This window comes from Symphalangus syndactylus, chromosome 9 (assembly GCF_028878055.3).
Source record: "Symphalangus syndactylus isolate Jambi chromosome 9, NHGRI_mSymSyn1-v2.1_pri, whole genome shotgun sequence".
In the NCBI taxonomy this organism is placed as follows: Eukaryota; Metazoa; Chordata; class Mammalia; order Primates; family Hylobatidae; genus Symphalangus; species Symphalangus syndactylus.
The window spans coordinates 59,615,192-59,642,026 of record NC_072431.2 but is presented as its reverse complement, the minus strand read 5'-3'; the positions used below and the strand labels follow the sequence as shown (position 1 = coordinate 59,642,026).

Here is a 26,835-nt window from a genome sequence, read left to right as displayed (position 1 = left end):
GAGGTCAGGTGTGGTGGCTCATGCCTGTAATCCCAGCACTTCGGGAGGCTGAGGGGGGCGGTGGCGGGGGAGGATCACTTAAGGTCAGGAGTTCGAGACCACCCTGGCCAACATGGTGAAACCCCTTCTCTAAAAAAAAAAATACAAAAATTAGCCGGGCATGGTGGTGCATGCCTGTAGTCCCAGCTACTCAGGAGGCCAAGGCAGGAGGGTCGCTTGACCCCAGGAGTTGGAGGCTGCAGTGAGCTGTGATTGAACCACTGCACTCCAGCCTGGGCCGACAGAGGGAGATCCTGTCTCAAAAAAAGGAAAAAGAGAAAACAAAAAGACAATGAGGCCGCTAGGAAGAAGCCTGGTATCCAGCAAAGTGGGCAATGGAGCCCTATCCCAGCACTATCCTCTGCAGTGCGAACAAGTGGCCAGTCCCTTGGGGAGCCCTGGATTCTGACTGCAGCCCCCTCCCCTTTCTCCTTCATCTCATTCATTCGCCCTTAAAAACCCTCCCCTGGAATGGAGAGATCTGCATCGGCATTCCACCTGTGCCTCTCCCCTGCGCTTCAGAAGTACATGTATGTTCCTACCACGTGGGCTCCAGACACATCGAATTCATCACTTACGGCAGAGCTGCAGTCCCCATCACCCCTGTCACCAGCATGGCCGAGATCTCTGTCTGCAGATGGACAACCTCTCCCTCCCCTCTGCTCCACCACTTCCTCTCCTCCGTTCATTGCCAAATCCTCCAGACTCTCCCTCTATGGTGTTTTTCACACCCATCTACTTCTCTCCCTTCTCTACTGCCTGGTCCTGGGGCAGGCCCTCATGCTTTCCTGCCCCCCCTACAGGGTTCCCCCACCTGGGCGTCTCAAGCACAGTCTTCCTAATGCACTCCTGGAGAACCACCGACCGCCCTGCCTTGGCAGCTCCTGGCCCCGCCAGAAGAAAGCCCCAGACAGTTATGAACTTGACATGCTGCCTGGCCCTGGCCCACCTCTCCATCCCCATTGCTCCCTTTCCTCTGGATAAACCATGCTCCACCATCACACCAGGCTGCTTCCTGGGCCCTGGACACACCTTCACATTGGGGCTGGGATCCTTGGGATCCTTCTGGCTGGTCTCCAGCCAGAAACACTGGTGCTTTTTTTTTTTTTTGAGACAGAATCTTGCTCTGTCACCCAGGCTGGAGTGCAGTGGTGCGACGTTGGCTCACTGCAACCTCGGCCTCCCAGGTTCAAGTGATTCTCCTGCCTCAGCCTCCCGAGTAGCTGGGACTACAGGCGTGCGCCACCATTCCCAGCTAATTTTTTTGTATTTTTAGTAGAGACCAGGTTTCACCATGTTGCCCAGGCTGGTCTCGAACTCCTGACCTCAGGTAATCCACCTGCCTCAGCCTCCCAAAGTGCTGGAATTACAAGTGTGAGCCACTGCGCCTGGCCAGAAGCCCTGGTACCTTTTGAGCTGCTCCCTACATAAAGGGTCCTGTGGCCAACAAGTCTGTGACCATCTGCAATCCTCTCCTTCCACACCGTCTTCTGTCTTTTACAGGCCAGGCTCAGTGGATCGTGCCTATAATCCCAGCACTTTGGGAAAGGCCAAGGCGGGAGAATCCCTTAAGCCCAGGAATTCAAGACCAACCTGGGCAACGTAGCGAGACCCCATCTCTACTAAAAAAATAAAAATTAGGGCCAGGCACAGTGGCTCACACCTGTAATCCCAGCACTTTGGGAGGCTAAGGTGGGTGGATCACCTGAGGTCAGGATTTCAAGAGGAGCCTGGCCAACATGGCAAAACCCCAACTGTACTAAAAATAGAGTGGTGGCACACACCTATAATCCCAGCTACTCGGGAGGCTGAGGCAGGAAAATCACTTGAACTTGGGAAATGGAGGTTGCAGTGAGCTGAGATTGCGCCACTGCACTCCAGCCTGGGTGACAGAGCAAGACTCCATCTCGAAAAACAATCAAACAAAAAGTGTCTTACAATCCTGAAAGGCCATGAGAGTGTTCCCTGCAGTGAAGGAAGACAAAAGTCAATTACAACTGCTGACACCTCCAGGCGCTTCCAAAAGTCTCCGGTGTGCCACCCCCACATGTCTACCTCCTTTTCCCAACACCAGCCTGCCTCTTCTCACTCCTTCCCCCTTCAGGAAAAACAACCTGTACCCAGTTTTACAACTGAGCATTTAACTGTGTGCCTTAGTATGGTCACCAGGTTGAGTTTTGATTTCTTCCAGGGTGGTCACGTGACTACAACGGGTTATGAAGACATTTGCCCTTTTCACACACTGAGCTGCTTCCCTGCTAGAAGCTGGAGTGGGCCTGTGCCCTCAAAGAACCCACAGCCTAGGAGCAAACACAAATGTAAACCACTGGCCGGGCGCAGTGGCTCACGCCTGTAATCCCAGCACTTTGGGAGGCTGGGGTTGGCGGATCATCTGAGGTCAGGAGTTCGAGACCAGCCTGGCCAACATAATGAAACCCCCATCTCTAATAAAAATACAAAATTAGCCAGGTGAGGTGGCAGGTGCCTGTTATCCCAGCTACTCAGGAGGCTGGGGCAGGAGAATCGCTTGAACAACCAGGGAGGCAGAGGTTGCAGTGAGCTGAGATCGTGCCACTGCACTCCAGCTTGGGTGACAGAGCGAGACTCTGTCTCAAAAAAATTAAAAGAAAAAAATAAAAAACATCCGAAAACTAGCGGAGCATGGTGGTGGGCACCTGTAATTCTAACTACTCAGGAGGCTGAGGCACGAGAATCACTTGAACCTGGGAGGTGGAGGTTGCAGTGTGCCGAGATCACACCACTGCACTCCAGCCTGAGCGACAGAGTGACACTCTGTCTCAAAAAAAGAAATGTAAATGTAAACTGCTGGCTACCTGACAATTGGGCCAGGTGCTGGGGTTAGTCCCCAGGGAGCTGGCTGTGAAAAACTCAACAACATGCTTTAGATCTTGGCAGTTATCATCAAGCGCTCTCATTTGCTGCGTACTCACTAGAAGCCAGGCCTCGGGCTGGGTGTATTGAATTCTTGCAATAGCTGCAGCATGGCTCCAACAGAATGAGAGAGGTGAAGTGACTTGTCCAAGCTACACCACTAGTTAGTACTCAGACCAGGAGTTCTCCAAGACTGAAGACACAACTGCCCTGCTTCCCAGAATTCTTGGCTCTCCTAACTCACATCAATTAAAATCAACATCTTTTTTTCTTTTTTTTGAGACAGAGTCTTGCTCTGTTGCCCAGGTTGGACTGCAGTAAAGTGATGGCTGCCTACCACAGCCTCAACCTCCCAGGCCTAAGCCATCCTTCCCTGAGTAGCTGGGACTATAGGCATGTACCACCATACCTGGCTAATTTTTATTTTTTATTTATTTATTTTTTTGAGACGGAGTCTTGCTCTGTCGCCCAGGCTGGAATGCAGTGGCGCAATCTTGGCTCACTGCAAGCTCCGCCTCCTGGGTTCACGCCATTTTCCTGCCTCAGCCTCCCGAATAGCTGGGACTATAGGCGCCCGCCACCAGGACAGCTAATTTTTTGTATTTTTAGTGGAGACGGAGTTTCACCGTGTTAGCCAGGATGGTCTCGATCTCCTGACCTCGTGATCTGCCTGCCTCGGCCTCCCAAAGTGCTGGGATTACAGGCATGAGCCACCGCGCCCGGCCAATTTTTAAATTTTTTGTAGAGATGGGGTCTCTCTGTGTTGCCCAAGCTGGTCTCGAACTACTAGGATCAAGAGACCCTCCTGCCTCAGCCTCCCAAAGCGTTGGGATTACAGGCCTGAGCCACAGCACCCAGCCTCATTAAAGTTTTTAGGAGTAACTGCCCGTGTCCAGACTTCCAAACCCTGGCGCCAACCTCTTCCTCCTCTGTGCTCCCAGGAAAGGGGGGTGCTGCCCCTATCACATGACACTAGGTTTACCTTCTAGAACCTTATAGCAGAGTATACATTTCTCAAAGACCAGGTGTCTCCCAACGTAGGAAAAAATCTCCCTAGCATGAAGGAAGCTGGCAAAATTGTTTCAGGCTGTCCTTGGGGAATTATGGTTTTCTTTCTTTCTTCTTTTTTTTTGAGACTGAGTCTTGCTCTGTCACCCAGGCTGGAATGCAGTGGCGCGATCTCGGCTCACTGCAACCTCGCCTCCTGGGTTCCAGCAATTCTCCTGCCTCAGCCTCCCAAATAGCTGGGATTATAGGCATGTGCCACCACACCTGGCTAATTTTTGTAATTTTAGTATAGACTGGGTTTCACCATGTTGGCCAGGCTGGTCTCGAACTCCTGACCTCAAGTGATCCACCTGCTTCAGGCTCCCAAAGTGTTGGGATTACAAGCGTGTGCCAACTGCCCGGCCGAACTATGGTTTTTCAATGGGGGTCCAAAGACCCTGGACTCAGCTTCCTAGAGAATGTCATGGATGGCATCAGAGAGCAACCAGAGGCCCTCGGGGTCCAGCCCTGTCCTCTCAAGGTCATTTTGGAAGGCGGAGTACATCACTGGGGAGAGCAATCTTACATTGAACAGAACCAGTGTGCCTCTTTTTATAACCACAAAATATGAAACAGTCAGCTAAGTTAGGAAAGAATCCAAAGAGATTATGCTGACAGTGCAAGCTGGACGGGAATCCCGGCCTAGGATGCCACGGAGAAGCACAGATGGTGTTGTTCAGCCCCGAAATAGTCTTTTCTTTCCTTTTTGGAGACGGAGTCTCACTCTGTTGCCCAGGCTGGAATGCAATGGTGCAATCTCAGCCCACTGAAACCTCCGCCTCGCGGGTTCAAGCGATTCTCCTGCCTCAGCCTCCTGAGTAGCTGGGATTACAGGCACATGCCACCATGCCTGGCTAATTTTGTTTTGTTTTTGTTTTTGTTTTTGACATGGAGTCTTACTCTGTTGCCCAGGCTGGAGTGCAATGGCGAGATCTCAGCTCACTGCAACCTCCACCTCCCAGGTTCAAGCGACTCTCTTGCCTCAGCCTCCCAAGTAGTGGGATTACAAGTACCCACCACCACGCCCAGCTAATTTTTGTACTTTCAGTACAGATGGGGTTTTACCATGTTGGCCAGGATGATCTCAAACTCCTGACCTCAGGTGATCCACCTGCCTTGGCCTCCCAAAGTGTTACAATTACAGGCGTGAGCCACTGCACCTGGCCTTTTTTTTTTTCTTAGCCAGGGTCTCATTCTGTTGCCCAGGCTGGAGTGCAGTGGCGTGATCTTGGCTCACTGCAACCTCCACCTCCCAGGTTCAAGTGATTCTGCTGCCTCAGCCTCCAGAGTAGCTGGGATTACACGCGCACGCCACCATGCCCAGCTAATTTTTGTATTTTTATTAGAGACAGGGTTTCACCATGTTGGCCAGGCTGGTCTCAAACTCCTGACCTCAAGTGATCTGCCCACCTCAGCCTCCCAAAGTGCTGGGATTACAGGTGTGAGCCACCTTGCCTGGCCATAACACTCCACTTTTTAATGGGAGGACAAAGATTTTTGAGACATCTTGAAAAACCACCTCACCTGGATTGTCTCTGAATCCTGACATCAGCCCCCCAACATGAAGCTGACACCAAAACCAGTACCGCCTGCCCAGCTGCAAGTCTTCAGAGAAAGGGAGGCAGTTCCTCAAGAAAACCCTGGGGAATACTTGAGCCAACCCCCAGGAAAGTACCCAAAAATGAAGGCTTAAGATGGTGACTGGCCAGGCACGGTGGCTCTCACCTGTAATCCCGCCACTTTGGAGGCCGAAGCGGGTGGATCATCTGAGGTTAGAAGTTCGAAACCAGCCTAGCCAACAAGGTGAAACCCTATCTCTACAAAAAATACAAAAATTATCTGGGCATAGTGGTGGGCGCCTGTAATCCCAGCAACTGAGAAGGCTGAGGCATGAGGGTCACTTGAACCTGGGAGGTGGAGGTTGCAGTGAGCTGAGATGGCACCACTGCACTCCAGCCTGAGCGACAGAGCGAGACTCCACCTCAGGGAAAAAAAAAAAAAAAAAAAGATGGTGCCTAACGTTGACTTTGCTGGATCTCTCTAACATCTTAATGAGGCCATCTGTTCAACGGATACTTACTAAGCACTTGCTTTGCTATGAGGTTAACAGGGTTCTGGGCCTTAATACAGCAACCAAAAGGACCTTACGAGATTACAGCTTGCAATTCATTTAGACAAGGTATGGGTATAAGAAGTTCACATGAGTCACAGCACCCAGGGCCACCCAGACCAGGGGCCTCTAATCCAGGGGTGTCCACTCTTTTGGCTTCTCTGGGCCACACGGGAAGAAGAAGAATTGTCTTAGGAGATACATAAAATTCACTAACATTAACGATAGCTGATGAGCTAAAAGGAAAAAAAAATCGTAAAAGAATCTCATAATGTTTTAAGAAAGTTTATGAATTTGTGTTGGGCTGCATTCAAAGTCATCCTGGGCCACATGCGGGCTACAGGTTGGACAAATTTGCTCTATACCATGAATTCCCCCATGTTTCCCAGAAACTTCTAGGTTTTCCATACTGCTAATAACTTCACACACTGCAGCCCCTGGTAATAGGGGCTTCCTAAGGACAACTGCTCCCTCAGTCTGGCAGCACCAAGGACAAGGACTACTCCCCTTTGCCTAAGTACCTTGAGAGGAAGACAGGCCCAGCTCCCTCTGCGGTACCATTCTGCACATGTTCCACAGTCCTCCCACCACCTCCCTGTCACCCGTCCCTGGAACCTAGCTGTACTTTGAAAATATAGCAACTGGAGAAATAAAAAGGAAAAACATGGCCGGGCGCAGTGGCCCACACCTATAATCCCAGCACTTTGGTAGGCCGAGGTGGGTGGATCACCTGAGGTTGGGAGCCCAAGACCAGCCTGGCCAACACATCAAAACCCCAACTCTACTAAAAATAGAAAAAAATTAGTTGGGCATGGTGACAGGCACCTGTAATCCCAGTTACTTGGGAGGCTGAGGCAGGAGAATCCCTTGAACCTGGGAGGCGGAGGTTGCAGTGAGTTGAGACCGCACCACTGCACTCCAGCCTGGGTTACAGTGCGAGACCCTGTCTCTAATAAATAAATAAAATAGTTTAAACAACTAAATCAATAACCAAAAAGACTTAAAGAAGCAGCCAAGGAGGGCAGGGGCTCGGGGGTGGCAGGAGAATGGGACAGAATCTCTCGTGATCAGGGACACAGAGGGGCAGACAGTGGCAGGGGTGAGTGGGAGGCAGGAGGAAGAGAGACGGAGCCGTGAGCAGGAGAGACGGGTGACCCATCACCATCACCTCAAACACACCACGACCAAACAGGCAGGCTTCTGGCATGAGGCTTTTTATTCTAACAGCACTGGGGGGCCCAGCCTACCTGCCAGACAGCTCCTGGGAGTGAGGCTGGTCTTTCCTGGCAGGTAAGACACAGTTTTGTTGGGTGAATGAGCGGCTCCTCCCTTGGTCCAGGAAGAGCTCCCCCTGCATTGGGTGATGAAACTCTGTCTTTCTGAAGGCCGGGCAGTGCACAGCGGCCCTTCCTCTCTGGGAATGCCCAGGCTCACACGGTCCACTTCAGACACCTGCAGACAGAGGGGAAGCCAGGATGAGGGGAGAGAGGTCTGGGGAGGCTGTGGGAAGGAGAGAGTGGGTGTGGACAGCAGGTCTCACGCTCACCTGGTCTCCTGGTGGGTCCCCAGACAGCGCACGGTGCAGTACCGGGCGCCGCAGCTGACACAGGTGTAGGGGGAAGGGAAGCCACAGACAGCACAGAAGGGGCGCTGGGGCCGCGATGGGGGCCCCGCACAGGCCGTCAGGTAGTTGGGGCCCTCGGCCACACTCAAGTTCTGCAGAGACAAGGGGCCGGCTCTAGGACTCCTCTGCCCACCCACGCAGCGAACACTTGCCGGGGCCAGGCTCACCCCTTCCCTGTGGGGTCCTCCCAGGCCGACCCTCCCCTCACCTGCTCCTCCAACAGGGCCTGAAAGTTTTTTCGGAAGCGAAGTTTAAAATGATCACCTCGGGTTTTCTTCTTTTTCTTTCCTAGGGGTCAAGGGTGATCCATTGCTTGGCACTTGCCCAGAAAGACAGAAGCTTTCTCTGGTTCATCACTCCCTGTGCCCATGTGCCCTCCTGGTTCTTTCTGAGACAGAGTCTCACTCTGTCACCCAGGCTGGAGTGCAGTGGTGCAATCTTAGCTCACTGCAACCTCCATCTCCCGGGTTCAAGTGATTCTCTTGCCTTGGCCTCCTGAGTAGCTGGAATTACAGGTGTCCACCACCATGCCTGGCTAATTTTGTTTTTGTATTTCTAGTAGAGATGGGGTTTCACCATTTTGGCCAGGCTGGTCTTGACCTCCTGACCTCAAGTGATCCGCCCACCTCAGCCTCCCAAATGCTGGGATTACAGGCGTGAGCCACCACACCTGGCCCTGCCCTCCTGGCTCTAAGTCGGCCCCTCGCTACCAGCCTCTGCCCTCCACCCCAATTCTCCAATCCCAGCTGACAGTCACCTCCATGCCCCCAAGCCTAAGGCTTCGTGTCAGAGCTCATCCAGTCTCTCTTGTTTATTTCACATACACGAGAGGAAACTGAGGCACAGAAAGGGGGTGTGGTTGCTCACAGCCACGGGAGCCAGTCACTGGCAGAGGCACCAGGAGCTCTTGGGTCCTCCCACAGCCTGAGTTGGGCGGACTTTCCCGCCCTCCTCTCTCCTCCTCTCAGTCCCATCCCCCGCCTCCTCCTCCATCCACCTCACCAGTGTCCGCGTCGTCATCAAACTGAGGCAGTCTCTTGCCAAGCTGAGGGAGTCCCGCGTGGGGGTCATCCTGGAAGTTGTCATTCTCCAGGGCCTCCAGCTGCCGGTTGATGCGACGCTGCCGGGCGGCCCGGTCCAGCACTCGCCGCTGCCCGGGGTCCTGGGAGCGAACTGGATGGGGCAGGGCACACAAAGTTACAGGGATTCCGAGAAAGAGCAGTGTGGCCACCGCTCTGGGCAGGGTGAGGAAGGCACCGGGGGTGGAAGCTGCAGCTCTCTGATCTCATCCCCATCGCCAAGCCCTCGGTCCCCTTGTCTCCTCCCAGGCCAGCCCCCGGCCCCACACTTCCTGTCCCACCAGCTGAGACCCTTTCAGTTTCTCCCGCCTGTTTTCTCCGCTTTCCTCTCAATCCCAGTCCCAGCCAGTGAGCCCCCTCCTGGAGACAGCTCACTGCTGACTGGGGAGGTCATGGTGCCCTGGGGCTTCCAGGCTGTCCCGGGCCCTCAATACACATGGCCCTCACGCTCAGCATCTCACCTCCTACCTCAAAGGAACCAGGGGCCACCCACGCTTGGACATGCTCATCTTCCAGGCCACCTACCCACAAACGTGATGCCAAGTGGGCACACCCCTGCCCTGGAGCCCCCCAAGTCCCACCACCGAACCCGAGCCTTCACCTCCAGCCCATTCCCTCCCTCTCCCATCTTCAACCCCTCCTCCTCAACCGGCACTTTCCTTTCCATCAAAAAGCTGGCGACGCTCATGCGTCTACTCGGCTTCACAACTCCTTCTCCTTCACAGCAACTCACGTGACGTATCGCTTTTTCACCTCCCATCCTCTCCTGGAACCCTGAAATTTGACACCTGACACCTGCCTGGTCATCCACGGGGGACCACCCACCCTCGGGGCCCCAGAGCGGCTCCAGTGTGCCTTCCTCCTCCTCCTTGGACTTGAGCCCTGTCCACCCTGTGGCGGTGCTGACTACCTTCATCGAATAGAAACAGACCCTTTGCTTGCTTCCTTGACAAAACTGCAGGCCTTCTCCATGTCCCGCAATCCTCCGGCTCCAGCTCGGCTGCTCTCCCTGCCTCTGTGGAGGTGGCTGGCCCTCTTCTCTGCTAAGTCTACGCACTCTTCCTGGGATTACGAATCCAAACAAAGGGCTCTGATGATCACCCACAAGCAAATGACTCCCAGAGTGACTCCCTCAACCCAGAACCTGCTCCCGGGCTCCAGAACTGGCCGTGCAGCCGGCGCCTGGTGAGGCCAGGCGTGGTGGCGCACGCCTGTAATCTCAGCACTTTGGGAGGCCAAAGGATCACTTGATGCCAGGAGTTAGAAACCAGCCCGGGCAGCATAGCCAAACCCCATCTCTACGAAAAATTAAAAAATAAGCCAGGCGTGGTTGCACACGCCTGTAGTTCCAGCTACTTGGGAGGCTGCAGTGGGAGGATTACATGGGCCCGAGAGGTTGAGGCTGCAGTGTGCAGCAAGCCGTGATCATGCCAACACTCCAGCCTGAGTGACAGAGCAAGACTGTCTCAAAAACAAAAAAACAAAACAAAAAAGAACGAAAAAAGAAATCACCCGCTGGCCCCGTGGACACCGCAACTCAAAATTAAAAAAAATTCCCATCCAAGTCTGCTTCTCCTGCAGATTCTCTCTAAGCGAATGGAACCGTCTATGCAGACATCCAAACCAGAAACCTAGAAGTTATTTTAAACCTCTTTCCTCGGCTGGACATAGTGGCTCACCCCTGCAATCCCAGCACTTTGGGAGGCTGAGGTGGGCTCATCACTTCAGGTCAGGAGTTCGAGACCAGCCTGGCCAACGTGGTGAAATCCTGTCTCTACTAAAAATACAAAAATTAGCAGGGTGTGGTGGCACATGCCTGTAATCCCAGCTACTCGGGAGGCTGAGGCACAAGAATCGCTTGAACCCGGGAGGTGAAGGTTGCAGTGAGCTGAGATCACGCCACTGCACTCCAGCCTGGGCAACAGAGTGAGACCTTGTCTTAAAAACAAAAAAACAAAAAACCTCTTTCCTCATTGCCTTATCAGCTATTTGCCGGATTCTGATAATTTTGCATAATGTATCTCTTTATTCATTAACCACCTGTTAACCATAACAATAACAGCAGCAGCCCTAGTAGCTATCACTTGTTGAACACTTACTATGAGCCAGGCACGTGCTCAGCTGTTTGCATCACTTGAACCATTTAACCCTTACAACAGCTGTATGGGACAGTATCGTCATCCCCAATTTACCAACATTCAGAGATTAAGAAATGTAGGCCGGGCGTGGTGGCTCACGCTTATAATCCCAGCACTTTGGGAGGCCGAGGCGGGCGGATCACGAGGTCAGGAGATCGAGACCACGGTGAAACCCCGTCTCTACTAAAAATACAAAAAATTAGCCGGGCGTGGTGGTGGGCGCCTGTAGTCCTAGCTACTCGGAGAGGCCGAGGCAGGAGAATAGCGTGAACCCGGGAGGCGGAGCTTGCAGTGAGCCGAGATCGCGCCACTTCACTCCAGCCTGGGTGACAGAGCAAGACTCCGTCTCAGAAAAACAAAACAAAACAGAGATTAAGAAATGTGTCCAAAGTTCACACAGCTAGCAAGTGGCCAGGTCAGAAGTCAAAGAACTACCCAGCATCAAAAAGCATGACCTTGCCAGGAGCAGTGGCTCATGCCTGTTATCTCAGCACTTTGGGAGGCCCAGGTGGGTGGATTGCTTGAGTGCGGGAGTTCGAGGCCAGCCTGGGCAACACAGCAAAACCCTGTTTCTACAAAAAAATACAAAAATTAGCCAGGTGTAGTGGGACACACCTGTAGTCCCAGCTATTCAGGAGGCTGAGGCGCAAGGATTGCTTGAGCCCAGGAGCTCAAGGCTGCAGTGAGGTGTGTTTGCACCACTGCACTCCAGCCTGGGTGACAGAGCAAGACCCTGTTTCAAAAAAAAAAAAAAAAAAAAAATCCAAAACCAACCAAACAAAAAAACCATGATTGTGATCACGGTACTACTCTGTCTCCCCTCCAAATGCCAAGCAGGGCTCTAGGTTTCAGGGATGCCAAAGCTTACAGTCCAGTGGCAAACACAAATGATTAATCAAACAAACACAGTAAGTACAGCATGGGGTAGGCTAGGATATGGAAGTATAAAGTGCTGCAGAGCCCAGGACAGAAACACCCAACCTGGCCTTGGAGTAGTCAGGGAAGACTTTCCAGAAGAAGGTAAGTCTAGCTTAAGGCCTAACTGGTGAATGACCTGGCTAAGGGAGACAGCAGGGTATTTCAGGCCTTAAGGCCAACATGAAAAAAGTCATGGCTGGGAGACTGCCATGCCTTTGAAAAACTGAGAAGGCCAAGCGCAGTGGCTCATGCCTGTAATCCTAGCATTTTGGGGGGCTGAGGCAGGCGGATCACGAGGTCAGGAGATCAAGACCATCCTGGCTAACACGGTGAAACCCTGTCTCTACTAAAAATACAAAAAATAAGCTGGGTGTAGTGGCGGGCGCCTGTAGTCCCAGCTACTCTGGAGGCTGAGGCCAGAGAATGGTGTGAACCCGGGAGGCGGAGCTTGCAGTGAACAGAGATTGCGCCACTGCACTCCAGCCTAGGTGACAGAGAGAGACTCCGTCTCAAAAAAACAAACAAACAAAAAAAAACTGAAAGGGCCAAGTGCAGTGGCTCATGCCTGTAATCCTAGCATTTTGGAAGGCCGAGGCAGGAGGATCACCTGAGCTCAGGAGTTCAAGACCAGCCTGAGCAACATAGTAAGACACCCATCTCAACAAAAAATATAAAAACCACCCAGCATGGTGGCCTGCACCCACCTGTAGTTCCAGCTCCTCAGGTGGCTGAGGCAGAAGAATCACTTGAGCATGGGAGGTTGAGGCTGCAGTGAGTTATACAGAACCACTACATTCCAGCCTGGTGACAGAGCGAGACTCTGTCTAAAAAAAAAAAAAAGCCAGGCCGGGCGCGGTGGCTCATGCCTGTAATCCCAGCACTTTGGGAGGCCGAGGTGGGTGGATCACCAGGTCAGGAGATCGAGACCATCCTGGCTAACACGGTGAAACCCCGTCTCTACTAAACATACAAAAAATAAGCTGGGCGTGGCGGCAGGCGCCTGTAGTCCCAGCTACTCGGGAAGCTGAGGCAGGAGAATGGCGTGAACCCGGGAGGTGGAGCTTGCAGTGAGCCGAGATCGCGCCACTGCACTCCAGCCTGGGCGACAGAGCGAGACTCCGTCTTAAAAAAAAACAAAAAACAAAAAACAAAGCCTTTGCTGGCTCTCCAGTGTTTCCCCACAGAGTTCAAATTCCTGGGCAGTGTGTATAATGCCTTTCAAAATGTAACCTTTCCCCAGCCCTCCATCCTTTCTTATTACTCTGTTTGAGATCCAAACTGTGGACTTGGCTTCCCAAGCGACCTGCTTTTTCTTGCTTTACTGCCTTTGCACGTGAGGTTCCCACTGAGAGAAACCCTAACTAGACTTTCAAGACTCAATTCAAGCTTTTTCATTTTTCCTTCAAGCTTTCACCGTCCCCTGCCTCCCAGAACCTGGGCTAGATGCCACGCCTCCCTGTTCCCAGGCGCTGTGCTTCCCTCTGCCATAGCACAAATCACAAATCACAGTGACATACAGTGTTAGGTCTGCGTTTCTGTCCCCCTTCCGGAAAAAGCCAATGCTTGGATAACAGGGGTCTTTCTCCTCTTCATCCCCAGCCCCCGGCTTGGAGCAGGCATCAATAAAACGTGAATGAAGGGTCAACGCCAGGACCAGAGGGCTGAGGAAGGGATTTAAGAGGAATAGCTGGGGCCGGGCGCGGCAGTTTACGCCTGTAATCCCAGCACTTTGGAAGGCCCACGCGGGAGGATCGCTTTGAGGCCAAGAGTTGGAGACCAAACTAGGCAACATAGCGAGAGCCCGTCACCACATAACAAATTAAAAATTAGCCAGGCGTGGGGCCTCAAGCCTGCAGTTCCAGCCATTCGGGAGGCTGAGGTGGGAGGATGGTTTGATCCCTGGAATTCGAGGCTGCAGTGAGCTATGACTATGCCACTGCACTCCAGCCTAGGTGAAAGAGCGAGACCATGTCTCAAAAAAAAAAAAGAGGAATGACTAGGTAAGAAAATTCTAGGACTGGTTTGGACTTGGGAAGGGGAAGGGGGCGAACCGCGGGGGCTCACATACCAGAAGTTTTCTTCTCCACCATTGGCACAACACGACTGTCGGAACACACTGCTGCGCACGCGTAGTAACCCCACGGCTTTGGTAGGGGAGCCATCACTTCCGGTGGCTTGTATTTCTGCGCGTGCGCCACAGCTTCGATTCATTACGTGGCGTTTCCTTGGAAACAAGAAAGCTTTTCGCCATGTTTTATAGGGGCAAAACCACTTCCGGCCTCAGTGTGGAGGTGTAAATCTTGTGGGAGCCATGAAATGGGTCATTTTAAAGATGTGGTCATGGTGTTCTTACGAGAAATCTTATTTTCCTTTGGTCCTTGTGAAGATGCTGTGATCACAAAGGCACCCCTGGAGCTTCTCCTCTGGGCAGAAGAGGAGGTGGGCCGGACTGTCAAAGCAAGTGGCTGGCTTCCGTGGGCAATCCGAGGTTCCTAGTGGCCCTCTGCAGAAAGCTCAACTCCCAGTTCCCCCAGGCCTCCGTCCCGCGGGGGACTCCTAGGCTTCCTCCCTCCCTGTCGCCGCCAGCCCCTCGCTCTCCCCGTCTTCCGCCCGTACTCTCCGGGCAGGGCTGCGGCCAGGACCCGCCCCCGCGTCCCGCCGGACTCTCCGCCAGGGGTCACTTCCCCTGTCCAGGTTTCAACTTCCACATGTGTCAAGCGGCTGGCTCGGCCCAGAGTCCCTGTCTCCCGCCCGCCGGCCCGAGCCGCCGCCCCTCCCCCGCCTCCCGTGGGCCCGGGACAATCCTCGCCTTGTCTGCGGCGCGGGCATCTGGAGCTTTCTGTAGCCTCCGGATACGCCTTTTTTTCAGGGCGTGGCCCCAGCCGAGCTGCTCCCCGCGGCGGCCGCACAGCAGCCCGAGCGCTCCCTTCCCGGAGCTCCCCTCCGGAGCTGGGATCCAGGCGAGTAGCTGAGATCCCAGGATCCTGCGTGCTGTCTGGGCCCGCTCCCCACGATGACCTCCTCGGGGCCTGGACCCCGGTTCCTGCTGCTGCTGCCGCTGCTGCTGCCCCCTGCGGCCTCAGCCTCCGACCGGCCCCGGGGCCGAGACCCAGTCAACCCAGGTGAGATCCCGGGGAGGCCCGGCACGGCCGAGGGGGCAGAGGCTGATGTGCCTACCAGCCTGGCCCGGAGGGGGTCGGAGGCTCGAGGAGGTGTCTGGCCCGTCCCCCGCCCAGCGTGCTCTTGAGGCTGAGTCGCGCCAAGCCCCTCGCCCATCACCACCCTGAACTGGGGTTTCCAGCCTCCCTGTGCAAAGGGACTCGGAATTCCTGGGCACCACTCCCACCCTGCCCTCCCTGGGGTCAGAGTGTTCCTGGGTGAGAAGAGTTTAAGAATGGGAAGGAAGAAAGGGAGGGAAGTCGAGTGAGAGGGAGGACAGCAAAGCACGTGGGGCCCGGAGCTGGGCGGTGGATCTCAAGTGCCATTTCCCTCTGGTAACAGAGAAGCTGCTGGTGATCACTGTGGCCACAGCTGAAACCGAGGGGTACCTGCGTTTCCTGCGCTCTGCGGAGTTCTTCAACTACACTGTGCGGGTGAGGAGAGGGAAAGGCCCCTGGGAGGGGGTCCCAGCAGGAGGGGTGAGCTGAAGTCTGGATGCCCAGGTCCCCACGGTGAGCCTGGTCAGGAGTCTCCCCCCAACTCCCCACCCCTTGCCTGGCATGGGGCATCTTCTCCACAGACCCTGGGCCTGGGAGAGGAGTGGCGAGGGGGTGATGTGGCCCGAACAGTTGGTGGAGGACAGAAGGTCCGGTGGCTAAAGAAGGAAATGGAGAAATACGCTGACCGGGAGGATATGATCATCATGTTTGTGGATAGGTAACGGGGCTGGGGATAGGGAGCAAGGTAAGGATGCTGAGGTTCCCAGTGGACCCCTGCCCATCCTCCCCTTCCTCACCCAGCTACGACGTGATTCTGGCTGGCAGCCCCACAGAGCTGCTGAAGAAGTTCGTCCAGAGTGGCAGCCGCCTGCTCTTCTCTGCGGAGAGCTTCTGCTGGCCCGAGTGGGGGCTGGCGGAGCAGTACCCTGAGGTGGGCACGGGGAAGCGCTTCCTCAACTCTGGTGGTGAGTGGCAGAGTGCCCAAGGCAGAGGGGCCAAGAGCGGTGGGACACAGAGTGTTAAAGGTGCCTGAGGGCTGGAGACGGCCTGGGTGACAGGCCCTGGGACCCTGGGAGTCTCGGGGTCAACACTCCCCCTCCCCGCCAGGATTCATTGGTTTTGCCACCACCATCCACCAAATCGTGCGCCAGTGGAAGTACAAGGATGACGACGATGACCAGCTGTTCTACACACGGCTCTACCTGGACCCAGGACTGAGGGTAGGGAAGGCAGAGGAGTGGGCGCATCCCGCAGCTCTGTGGGAGTGGAGGCCTCAGGCTGAATGGGATTGGAGAAGCAAAGGGGGTTGCAAAGAGAAAAATGTGTGCCTGGACGTGGTGGCTCACACCTATAATCCAAGAGTTTTGGGAGGCTTAGGCAGGAGGATTGCTTGAGCCCAGGAATTTAAGACCAGCCTGGACAACATAGTTGAGACCTCATCTCTACAAAAAAAAGAAAAAAAAAATTAGCCAGGCTTCATGGTGTACGCCTGTAATCCCAGCTACTTGGGAGGCTGAGGTGGGACGATCACTTGAGCCCAGGAGTTTGAGGATGTTTTGCACCACTGTACTCCAGCCTGGGTGGCTGAATGAGACTCTGTCTCTCACAAAAAAAGAAAAACCATGGTGGCTCATGCCTGTAATCCCAGCACTTTGGGAGGCCGAGGTGGGTGGATCACCTGAGGTCGGGAGTTTGAGACCAGCCTGGCCAACATGGTGAAACCCCGTCTCTACTAAAAATACAAAAATTAGCCAGGCGTGGTGGCACTCTCCTGTAGTCCCAGCTACTTGGAAGGCTGAAGCAGGAGAATCATTTAAACCGGGAGGCAGAGGTTGCAGTGAGCTGAGATCGTGCCATTGCACTCCAGCCTAAGCAACAAAAGCGAGAGAAGAAAAAAAGAGAGAGAGAGAAAAGTGAGAAATGATATCCTTCCCACTCCTTCCATTTTAACCACTCCATCGCATCTCATTCCATTTAGGAGAAACTCAGCCTTAATCTGGATCATAAGTCTCGGATCTTTCAGAACCTCAACGGGGCTTTAGGTGAGGAGGAAGACAGCTGCAGGTGGGCGATGCGTGGCCTCTACAGCTAGGGTCTTGAGCTGGGAGAGGCTTCTGGAGGAGCTGGGCTGATCCAAGCCCACCTCTATGTGGTTTTGTCAGGCGTCTGAGTGGCTGGTTGTGTGAGTTGCACTGTGCTGATGGTACTACCAGAAGCAAGGAAAGCAAAAACGTGTCTGGCATCTGTTGCACACATGCTGTGCCTAGGCACCGGGCCAGGGACTTTTTTTTTTTTTTTTTTTTTTTGAGACGTAGTTTCTCTCTGTTGCCCGGGCTGGAGTGCAGTGGTCCAATCTCGGCTCACCGCAGCCTCCACCTCCCAGGTTCAAGTGATTCTTCTGCCTCAGCGTCCCGAGTAGCTGGGATTACAGGCATGCGCCACCACACCCAGCTAATTTTGTATTTTTAGTAGAGACAGGGTTTCACCATGTTGGCCAGGCTAGTCTCGAACTCCCAACCTCAGGTGATCCACCTGCCTCGGCCTCCCAAAGTGCTGGGATTACAGGCATGAGCCACTGTGCCCGGCCTACTTCTGTGATTTCATTTAACAAAGGGAAGGTCCCTGGTTATCCTTCTTGTACAGATGAGAAAAACAGCTTGTGAAGGGGTTGGTGACTTGCCTCAGGGGATGGGGAGAACGGGGAGAGAGAGAGGCCAGGCACGGTGCCTCACACCTGTAATCCCAACATTTTGGGAAGCCAAGGCAGGAGGATCACTTGAGGTCAGGAGTTTGAGACCAGCCTGGCAAACATGGCGAAAACCCGTCTCTACTAAAAAAAAAAGTACAAAAATGAGCTGGGCGTGGTGGCAGGCGCCTCTAATCCCAGCTACTCAGAAGGCTGAGGCAGGAGAATCACTGCAACCCGGGAGGCGGAGGTTGCAGTGAGCTGAGATTGCACCACTGCACTCCTGCCTGGGTGACAGAGTGAGATTCCTTCTCAAAAAAAAAAAAAAAAAAAAGGAGGCCAGGTGTGATGGCTCACATGTGTAATCTCAGCACTTTGGAAGGCTGCGGTGGGCAGATCATGAAGTCAGAAGTTTGAGACCAGCATGGCCAACATAGTGAAACCCAGTCTCTACTAAATATACAAAAATTAGGCTGGGTGTGGTGGCTCACGCCTGTAATCCCAGCACTTTGGGAGGCCGAGGCAGGTGGATCACCTGAGGTCAGGAGTTCGAGGCCAGCCTGGTCGACATGGTGAAACCCTGTCTCTACTAAAAATACAAAAATTTGCCAGGCATGGTGGTGCGCGCCTGTAATCCCGGCTACCCGGGAGGCTGAGGAAGGAGAATCGCTTGAACCCTGGAGGTGGAGGTTGCAATGAGCCAAGATCATGCCACTGCACTCCAGCCTGCGTGTTGGGAATGAGACTCCATCTCAGCATAAAAAACAATAAATACAAATACAAAAATTAGCCAGGTGTAGTGGCATGTGCCCGTAGTCTCAGCTACCTGGAAGGCTGAGGCAAGAGAATCGTTTGAACCCAGGAGGCAGAGGTTGCAGTGAGCCGAGACCATGCCATTGCACTCCAGCCTGGGTGACAGAGTGAGACTCCATCTCAGAAAAAAAAAAACAAGGAAGGAGAGAGAGAATACGAGGAGGGGAAAGGATGCTGAGGCTCCTACTGGCCTCCCGCTCAGCTCACCCTCCCCTTCCTCGCCCAGCTGCGATGTGATCACGCAGGTAGTAGGCAGTGGAGCTCTCTGGGCCAGCAGCCTAGTCAGAACCCAAAGCTTCCTGCCCCCAATGAGCCACACTCCAGGATAGCCCTGGTGTCCCTTTATTCCCTGGAGAATTTGGGACCCCATATTTAGAAGAATGTGTTGCTTGGTAGCTCCCAGAGAAAGGGGGTCTGAAGCCTGGCCTCTTTCTTCCCCAGATGAAGTGGTTTTAAAGTTTGATCGGAACCGTGTGCGTATCCGGAACGTGGCCTACGATACGCTCCCCGTTGTGGTCCATGGAAATGGTCCCACTAAGGTGCCACCAGTGGTCTCAACCCCCGCCCCGCCTTGCCCCAACCCCCAGGCACCTCCAACCCTTCTGAGAAGCCGGCCCTCCCCAGCCCCCATAGCAGAGGTGCCTGACTCCCACCTCCACCCCTGGAGGCCTCAGCCACTCAGCCTCAGTCTGTCCCCAACAGCTGCAGCTCAACTACCTGGGAAACTATGTCCCCAACGGCTGGACTCCCGAGGGAGGCTGTGGCTTCTGCAACCAGGACCGGAGGACACTCCCGGGGGGGCAGGTGAGGTGAGGGTGCCGGGGAGGGGCACGAGAGGGCAGTGTGCTGAGCAGGAGGTACGAGGACAGTGGGCTGGGGGGCAGTGGGGGCATCGCTCCTGGGTCCCTGCACCTGTCAGGGTGGAGGTTGGGTGGGGGCAGCAGAGAAGTCCGGGCTTCTCTCTGAGTCCCTGCGTGTTGCATCTTCTAGCCTCCCCCCCGGGTGTTTCTGGCCGTGTTTGTGGAACAGCCTACCCCGTTTCTGCCCCGCTTCCTGCAGCGGCTGCTGCTTCTGGACTATCCCCCCGACAGGGTCACCCTTTTTCTGCACAACAACGTGAGACTCCCCCCTTGGAGCCTCTCCTGAGGGACCCTTTCCCTGCCCTGATCAGAACTCTCGTGCCCCCACCCCCATCCCCATCTCCTTCCCGCACCCCCATCCCCATCTCCTTCCCGCATCCCCATCCCTCAGGTGCCGCCTCCCTGCCCTCTGAGCCCATCCCCCTATGTCATCCCCTCCCAGGAGGTCTTCCATGAGCCCCACATTGCTGACTCTTGGCCGCAGCTCCAGGACCACTTCTCAGCTGTGAAGCTGGTGGGGCCGGAGGAGGCTCTGAGCCCAGGCGAGGCCAGGGACATGGCCATGTGAGCGGGTGCTTGCGGGGGGAGGAGAAGGTGGGATGAGGGTGTAGGGTCGGGGGTGCTACCACCTGCTGCCTGACCTTCGCCTCACCTGTCACCCATCCAGCCCCTCGTGGGCCTCCCCATTCGCGTCGTTGCTGCCCCCACGCTGTCACCCCCGCCCTTGCCAGCTCACCCAGACAGCAGAGAGCCTGGGGAAGGAAGGATAGGCACTGCCTCCCTCCTCTTCTGGGGGCATGGGCTGGTTCCCCCATCCACACCGCCTCCCCGCCCGCCGCCATCTCAGCTCTCGCCTCTCACCTCCAGGGACCTGTGTCGGCAGGACCCCGAGTGTGGGTTCTACTTCAGCCTGGACGCCGACGCTGTCCTCACCAACCTGCAGACCCTGCGTATCCTCATTGAGGAGAACAGGTGGCTTACCCCCTCTCCCCGCAGCCGGAGGGCACCCCAACGGGCCCCGGGAACCCCACTCCTGCCCTGGGCTCCGGGCTCCCCAGGCCTGTTCCCGTCTGCCCAGCCCTCACCCCCACCTGTCCGCAGGAAGGTGATCGCCCCCATGCTGTCCCGCCACGGCAAGCTGTGGTCCAACTTCTGGGGTGCCCTGAGCCCCGATGAGTACTACGCCCGTTCCGAGGACTACGTGGAGCTGGTGCAGCGGAAGCGAGTGTGAGTCCCGCCAGCCTGCAGCCCCCCGCCTCCTCCAACCCAGGGCCCAAGTAGACCCAAGCCCCCCACTCTCAGGGGTTTGGAGTGGTCACCAGTCAGAGGTGCCACGAGGCCGGGTGCAGTGGCTCACACTTTTGATGCCACCACTTTGGGAGGCCGAGGTAGGAGGACTGCTTGAGCCTGGGAGTTTAAGATCAGCTTGAGCAACGTAGCAAGATCTTATCTCTACAGAAAACTTAAAATATTAGCTGGGCACGGTGGCGCGTGCCTGTAGTCCCACCTACTACAGAGGCTGAGGTGGGAGGATCACTTGAACTTGGGAGGTTGAGGCTGCAGTGAGCCACGTTTCCACCACTGCACTCCAGCCTGGAAACAGAGGGAGACCCTGTCTCAAGAAAATAAAAAACAAGGGCCAGCCGCGGTGGCTCACGCCTGTAATCCCAGCACTTTGGGAGGCCGAGGTGGGTGGATTACTAGAGGTGAGGAGTTCAAGACCAGCCTGGCCAACATGGTGAAACCCCATCTCTACCAAAAATACAAAAATTAGCCAGGAGGCCGGGCGCGGTGGCTCACGCTTGTAATCCCAGCACTTTGGGAGGCCGAGGCGGGTGGATCACGAGGTCAGGAGATCGAGACCATGGTGAAACCCCGTCTCTACTAAAAAATACAAAAAATTAGCCGGATGCGGTGGCGGGCGCCTGTAGTCCCAGCTACTCGGAGGCTGAGGCAGGAGAATGGCGTGAACCCGGGAGGCGGAGCTTGCAGTGAGCCGAGATTGCGCCACTGCACTCCAGCCCGGGCGACAGAGCGAGACTCTGTCTCAAAAAAAAAAAAAAAAAAATTAGCCAGGCATGGTGGCTGGCACCTGTAATCCCAGCTGTTTGGGAGGCTAAGGTGGGAGAATCGCTTGAACCTGGGAGGTGGAGGTTGCAGTGAGCCAAGATCACACCACTGCTCTCCAGCCTGGGTGACACAGTGAGACTCCATCTCAAAAACCAAAAACAAGAAACAAAAAAGAAGTGCCACAGCTTGGGGTAGGAACTGACTGCATTTTGGGAGATGGGGTGGTTGTGACCAGCAATGCTTGACAAGGGACATGCAGGGGCCTTATGTTCAGGGACTGGGATACGCTGAGGGAAGAAGGACTTCCCGGGATGAGCGGGGCAGAATTTGGGGGGCCGCCCTCCCAGCTGACCGCGGTGTCGGTGCCTCCAGGGGTGTGTGGAACGTGCCATACATCTCCCAGGCCTATGTGATCCGGGGTGATACCCTGCGGACAGAGGTGCCTCAGAAGGACGTGTTCTCGGGCAGTGACACAGACCCAGACATGGCCTTCTGTAAGAGCTTTCGAGACAAGGTGAGCGTGGGTGCATGGTCTGGCCTGGGGGCAGTCCCCCGGACTCCAGGCATCGCCTGCATCATGGACACCCCCACCCCACTACAGGGCATCTTCCTCCATCTGAGCAATCAGCATGAATTTGGCCGGCTCCTGGCCACTTCCCGATACGACACGGAGCACCTGCACCCTGATCTCTGGCAGATCTTCGACAACCCCGTCGTGAGTGGGGCCCCCACGCCCAGAGCACACAGGTTCCCCGCCCTATGCTAAGGAAGACACCAAACGTGGTGGCTGCTGCCAGCGCAAGACACTGAGTGGGAGGGGTGGTCCCCTGGGGGCTGGGAGCGAGGGGGGCACAGATCTGATGTGCCCCCCACCCTCCCACAGGATTGGAAGGAGCAGTACATCCACGAGAACTACAGCCGGGCCCTGGAAGGGGAAGGAATCGTGGAGCAGGTGAGCCTGCGCAGCCTCCCCACCTGCCCCCTGCCCTCATGGCCATCGCCTCTTGGGGGCCCCTGCCTGGATTCAAAGTTTTCACACTGAGTTCCCCAGAGATGTGAGGGTTTTCTGTTCAGACAAGATGAAGGCAGAGGCCGAGCAGAAAGGATTCTTGCCCCCAAACCCAGCATTGATCAGACAGCCTTTCATGTCCTGTGTATTGGGTATATTGGTATTATGCATGAAATCACATCTTTAAAGAAGAATGGGGCTGGGCTCAGTGGCTCATGCCTGTAATCCCAGCGCTTTGGGAGGCCAAGGTGGGTGGATCGGTTGAGGCCAGGAGTCCAAGACCAGCCTGGGCAACATAGCGAGAATCTGTCTCTACAACAACAAAAAAATTAAATAAGAAATGAGGCCAGGAGTGGTGCTCATGCCTGTAATCCCAGTACTTTGAGAGGCTGAGGCAGGCAGATCACTTGAGGTCAGGAGTTCAAGACCAGCCTGGCCAACATGGCAAAATCTTGTCTCTACTAAAAAAAAAAAATACAAAAATTAGTCAGGTGTGATGGCGTGCACCTGTAGTCCCAGCTACTCGGGAGGCTGAGGTGGGAGAATCGCTTGAACCTGGGAGGCAGAGGTTGCAGTGAGCCAAGATCATGCCACTGCACTCCACCGTGGGTGACACAGCGAGATCCTGTCTCAAAAAAAAAGAAAAGAAAAAATTAGCTTTGCACGGTGGCATGTGCCTGTAGTTCCAGCTACTTGGGAGACTGAGGCAAGGATCAATTGAGCCCAGAAGGTCGAGGCTGTAGTGAGCTATGATTGTGCCACTGCACTCCAGCCTGGGTGACAGAGCAACACCCTATCTCAAAAAAAAAAAAAAAAAAAAAAAAAGAGATATGCACTGTTACAGAAGTTTGGAAACCACTGTCCCAGCATGAGGGGCTCCAGGAGCCTCTGCCACCTCTGCTGTGCCAGAAACCGGTCCTCAGCCTTGCCAAGCTCCCCCAGCCCCTACCTGGCGGGTCCCCGGCTGCTCTCACACAGCCATCCCTGCTCCGCCCTGCCCCTTCCCATTCTGCTTGCTGCCTGTCCCCTTCCCCCTTCTGCGGCGTCAGCTAGCCCTGTTTTCCCTCGCCCTGTCCTCAGCCATGCCCGGACGTGTACTGGTTCCCACTGCTGTCAGAACAAATGTGTGATGAGCTGGTGGCAGAGATGGAGCACTACGGCCAGTGGTCAGGCGGCCGGCATGAGGTAAGGGCCTGGGCGACGAGGGCAGAGGGCTCCCCAGAGGAGGAGGTGCGGGATCTGGTAAACGAACAATGGAATCAGGAAAATGGGAGCAAAGAGGGGTGCCCAAGGGGGAGGCAGACCCTGGGGTCACAACTGCATTTATTCATGTATTCAAGAAATATTTACTGCTGGACACAGTGGCTCATGCCTGTAATCCTAGCACTTTGGGAGGCTGAGGCGGGAGGATTGCTCAAGCAGGGGGAGTTTGAGGCCAGCCTGGACAACATAGCAAGACCCTGTCTCTACAAAAAAATTAAAAATTAGCCGGGTTTGGGCCAGGCACAGTGACTCACGCCTGTAATCCCAGCACTTTGGGAGGCCGAGGCAGGTGGATCACCTGAGGTCAGGAGTTCGAGACCAGCCTGACCAACATAGAGAAACCCCATCCCTACTAAAAACGCAAAATTAGCCAGGCATGGTGGCGGGCGCCTGTAGTCCCAGCTACTTGGGAGCTGAGGTAGGAGAATTGCTTGAACCCGGGAGGCGGAGGTTGCTGTGAGCCGAGATCACCCTCCAGGCTGGGCAACAAGAGCGAAACTCCATCTCAGAAAAACCAAAAAATTAGCCGGGCATGGTGGCATGTCCCTGTGGTCCCAGCTATTCAGGAGGCTGAGGCAGAAGGATCACTTGAGCCCCAGAGTTAGAGGCTGCAGTGAGCTGTGATCATGCCACAGTACTCCAGCCTAGGTGACAGAGCAAGACTCCATTCCTGGGCCACTGTCCTAGACTGCACTGCAGGAATGCCTCGTGCCGGCCGAGCTCTGCCGTGCTGTGAGCAGCAGCCGCCACAGCTTCTAAGGCTGCGATGAGCAGCCTGGGTGCAGTGGAAGCCACGGGGAAGCCTTGACCCAGACTTGGGAGTACTAGGGAGCTTCACAGGACAGTTGACATCTTAGCTGGGACTTGAAGGGCCGGGAGCAGTGAGTCAGGCTGAGAAGTAGCAAAGAAGACTGTTCCGCACAGAGGAACACAGGTGTGAAGGCTGGAGGACAGGAGGAAGGAGGCTGGACTGCCCTGGGGGGACGCCATGGCTGGAAGGGCGGGTGGCTCAGTGCCCGCCGCCCCCAGGATTCAAGGCTGGCTGGAGGCTACGAGAATGTGCCCACTGTGGACATCCACATGAAGCAGGTGGGGTACGAGGACCAGTGGCTGCAGCTGCTGCGGACGTATGTGGGCCCTATGACGGAGAGCCTGTTTCCCGGCTACCACACCAAGGTGCGCTGCCCACCTGCCAGCTGCTTCCCCACCTTCCCCACCCCAGTCCCGGGCAGGAAGTCTCCACGCAGACCCCTTTCGGCCCCCACAGCATTTGGGCTCCATGCACTTTAGTTCCCAGGGGAATGAGACACTGCAGGAGGCACCCCAGGGGAGGGAGGGAGCCAGGCTGAGATCCGGGGCGAGGCTTGGCCCTAATCTAATGGCAGTGAGCAGCAAGACCCTCCCATGCAGGGGTCCCACTGCCCCTCCCCTCCCCTCCCTGGACAGGGACCGTCATCTCCCTGAAGACCCCCTGCTGTGGCCAGGCGTGGTGGCTCACACATGTAATCCCAGCACTTTTCGAGGCCGAGGTGGGCGGATCACCTGAGGTCAGGAGTTCAAGACCAGCCTGGCCAAGATGGTGAAACCTCATCTCTACTAAAAATACAAAAATTAGCCGGGTGTGGTGGCGGGTGCCTATGATCCCAGCTACTCGGGAGGCTGAGGCATGAGAATTGCTTGAAACTGGGAGGCGGAGGTTGCAGTGAGCCAAGATCGCACCACTGCACTCCAGCCTGAGTGACAGAGTGAGACTGTCTCAAAAGAATAATAATAATACAAAATAAAAGACCCCCTGCACTCACAGCCGTCCCTGCAGCCTCTTCCCTCCTCTCCCCCAGGCGCGGGCGGTGATGAACTTTGTGGTTCGATACCGGCCAGACGAGCAGCCGTCTCTGCGGCCACACCACGACTCATCCACCTTCACCCTCAACGTCGCCCTCAACCACAAGGGCCTGGACTATGAGGTGCGCCCCAGCCACACCACCCACCCACACTTCACCTCGGGACCCTCGGGTCCCCACCTAGAGCCCCTGCATGCACCCCCAGCTCCCCTCCCTACCCATTTCCCAGTGATTTTGTGGGTATCAGCTTCTGGATCGCTTCTGGGCAGGCGACCTCTGCTTCCTCCTGGATCTTCCTGTCTGCGGGCACCCCAGCCCCCGGTGTCTGCCATATCTGCCATCTCCCTTGTCGCCCCAGTCTGCTGCACCATGCCCCCTGGTCTAGCCGCCCTGCCCCCTGTATCTGCCTGCTCCCCAGGCCCCACGTCTGCTCGCTCCATGTTTCCTTTCCCTTCTCTTTCCAGGGAGGTGGCTGCCGCTTTCTGCGCTACGACTGCATGATCTCCTCCCCGAGGAAGGGCTGGGCACTCCTGCACCCCGGCCGCCTCACCCACTACCACGAGGGGCTGCCCACGACCTGGGGCACACGCTACATCATGGTGTCCTTTGTCGACCCCTGACACTCAACCACTCTGCCAAACCTGCCCTGCCATTGTGCCTTTTTAGGGGGCCTGGCCCCCATCCTGGGAGTTAGGGGATGGGTCTCTCTCTTTTCCTGCTTCCTGAGTGCATGTTCCGTGTGCCTGGACTGAATATGTCACCTTGCTCCCAACACACAGCCCTCTCAGGAAGCTCCCAGAGTCCCCGCCTCTCTCCTCTGCCCACAGGGGTTCATGGGCACAGGGCTTCTGGGGACTCCCCGCATGATAAATTATTAATGTTCCTCAGCCTCACTCCGAATAAAGGACAGTTTGTAAGTCTTGAGTCCATTGGTCTGCCCATTAACCCCATCTCCCCTCCTGCCAGCAGCGTAGAGGGGAGAGACCCTGAAAAGGGAAGACAACAGGAAAAGGGAGAGGCAGAATGTTAGACCCTCGTGGGAACCTGGAAGCTTCCCTGGCTCCCACTTTCCCCTTCCCCTGTATTGCCTGAGCTGGAGACAGTGTGTGAGAGGGGCCAGGCGCGGTGGCTCACGCCTGTAATCCCAGCACTGTGGGAGGCCAAGGGGGGCGGATCACTAGGTCAGGAGATCGAGACCATCCTGGCTAACACGGTGAAACCCCATCTCTACTAAAAAATACAAAAAATTATCCAGGCATGGTGGTGGGCATCTGTAGTCCCAGCTAAT

The 26,835-nt window shown here is 55.4% G+C and overlaps 2 protein-coding genes across 7 annotated transcripts; one reads left to right on the top strand and one right to left on the bottom strand.

The window, feature by feature from the left end:
* Positions 1-7,286: 7,286 nt before the first annotated feature.
* On the bottom strand, positions 7,287-14,135 carry ZNHIT1 (zinc finger HIT-type containing 1). 2 transcript variants are annotated; one of them, XM_055292707.2, is made up of 5 exons: positions 13,916-14,135; positions 8,715-8,885; positions 7,921-8,000; positions 7,635-7,804; positions 7,287-7,540 (listed from the first exon to the last, which is right to left on the bottom strand). In XM_055292707.2, the coding sequence occupies exons 1-5, from the start codon at positions 14,007-14,009 to the stop codon at positions 7,519-7,521; spliced, it is 537 nt and encodes a 178-aa protein (XP_055148682.1). In that variant the 5' UTR covers positions 14,010-14,135; the 3' UTR covers positions 7,287-7,518. The 2 variants fall into 2 exon arrangements, with proteins under 2 accessions (XP_055148682.1, XP_055148680.1); XM_055292705.1 differs by lacking the exon at positions 7,921-8,000 and having other exon boundaries at positions 13,916-14,071.
* Positions 14,136-14,370: 235 nt separating this feature from the next.
* On the top strand, positions 14,371-26,464 carry PLOD3 (procollagen-lysine,2-oxoglutarate 5-dioxygenase 3). Of its 5 annotated transcripts, none has more exons than XM_055292670.2 (19): positions 14,395-14,969; positions 15,349-15,440; positions 15,587-15,723; positions 15,807-15,970; positions 16,113-16,225; positions 16,984-17,047; positions 18,946-19,043; positions 19,207-19,308; positions 19,495-19,620; positions 19,807-19,928; positions 20,232-20,336; positions 20,466-20,591; positions 21,807-21,948; positions 22,036-22,149; positions 22,318-22,386; positions 23,524-23,628; positions 24,736-24,882; positions 25,545-25,670; positions 26,012-26,464. In XM_055292670.2, exons 1-19 carry the CDS (start codon positions 14,861-14,863, stop codon positions 26,165-26,167), a joined length of 2,217 nt encoding a protein of 738 aa, XP_055148645.1. In that variant the 5' UTR covers positions 14,395-14,860; the 3' UTR covers positions 26,168-26,464. The 5 variants fall into 5 exon arrangements, with proteins under 5 accessions (XP_055148647.1, XP_055148645.1, XP_055148646.1 ...); XM_055292671.2 differs by having other exon boundaries at positions 14,509-14,969; positions 24,793-24,882; XM_055292672.2 differs by lacking the exons at positions 25,545-25,670; positions 26,012-26,464 and adding an exon at positions 25,153-25,509 and having other exon boundaries at positions 14,371-14,969.
* The last annotated feature ends 371 nt before the right edge of the window (positions 26,465-26,835 follow it).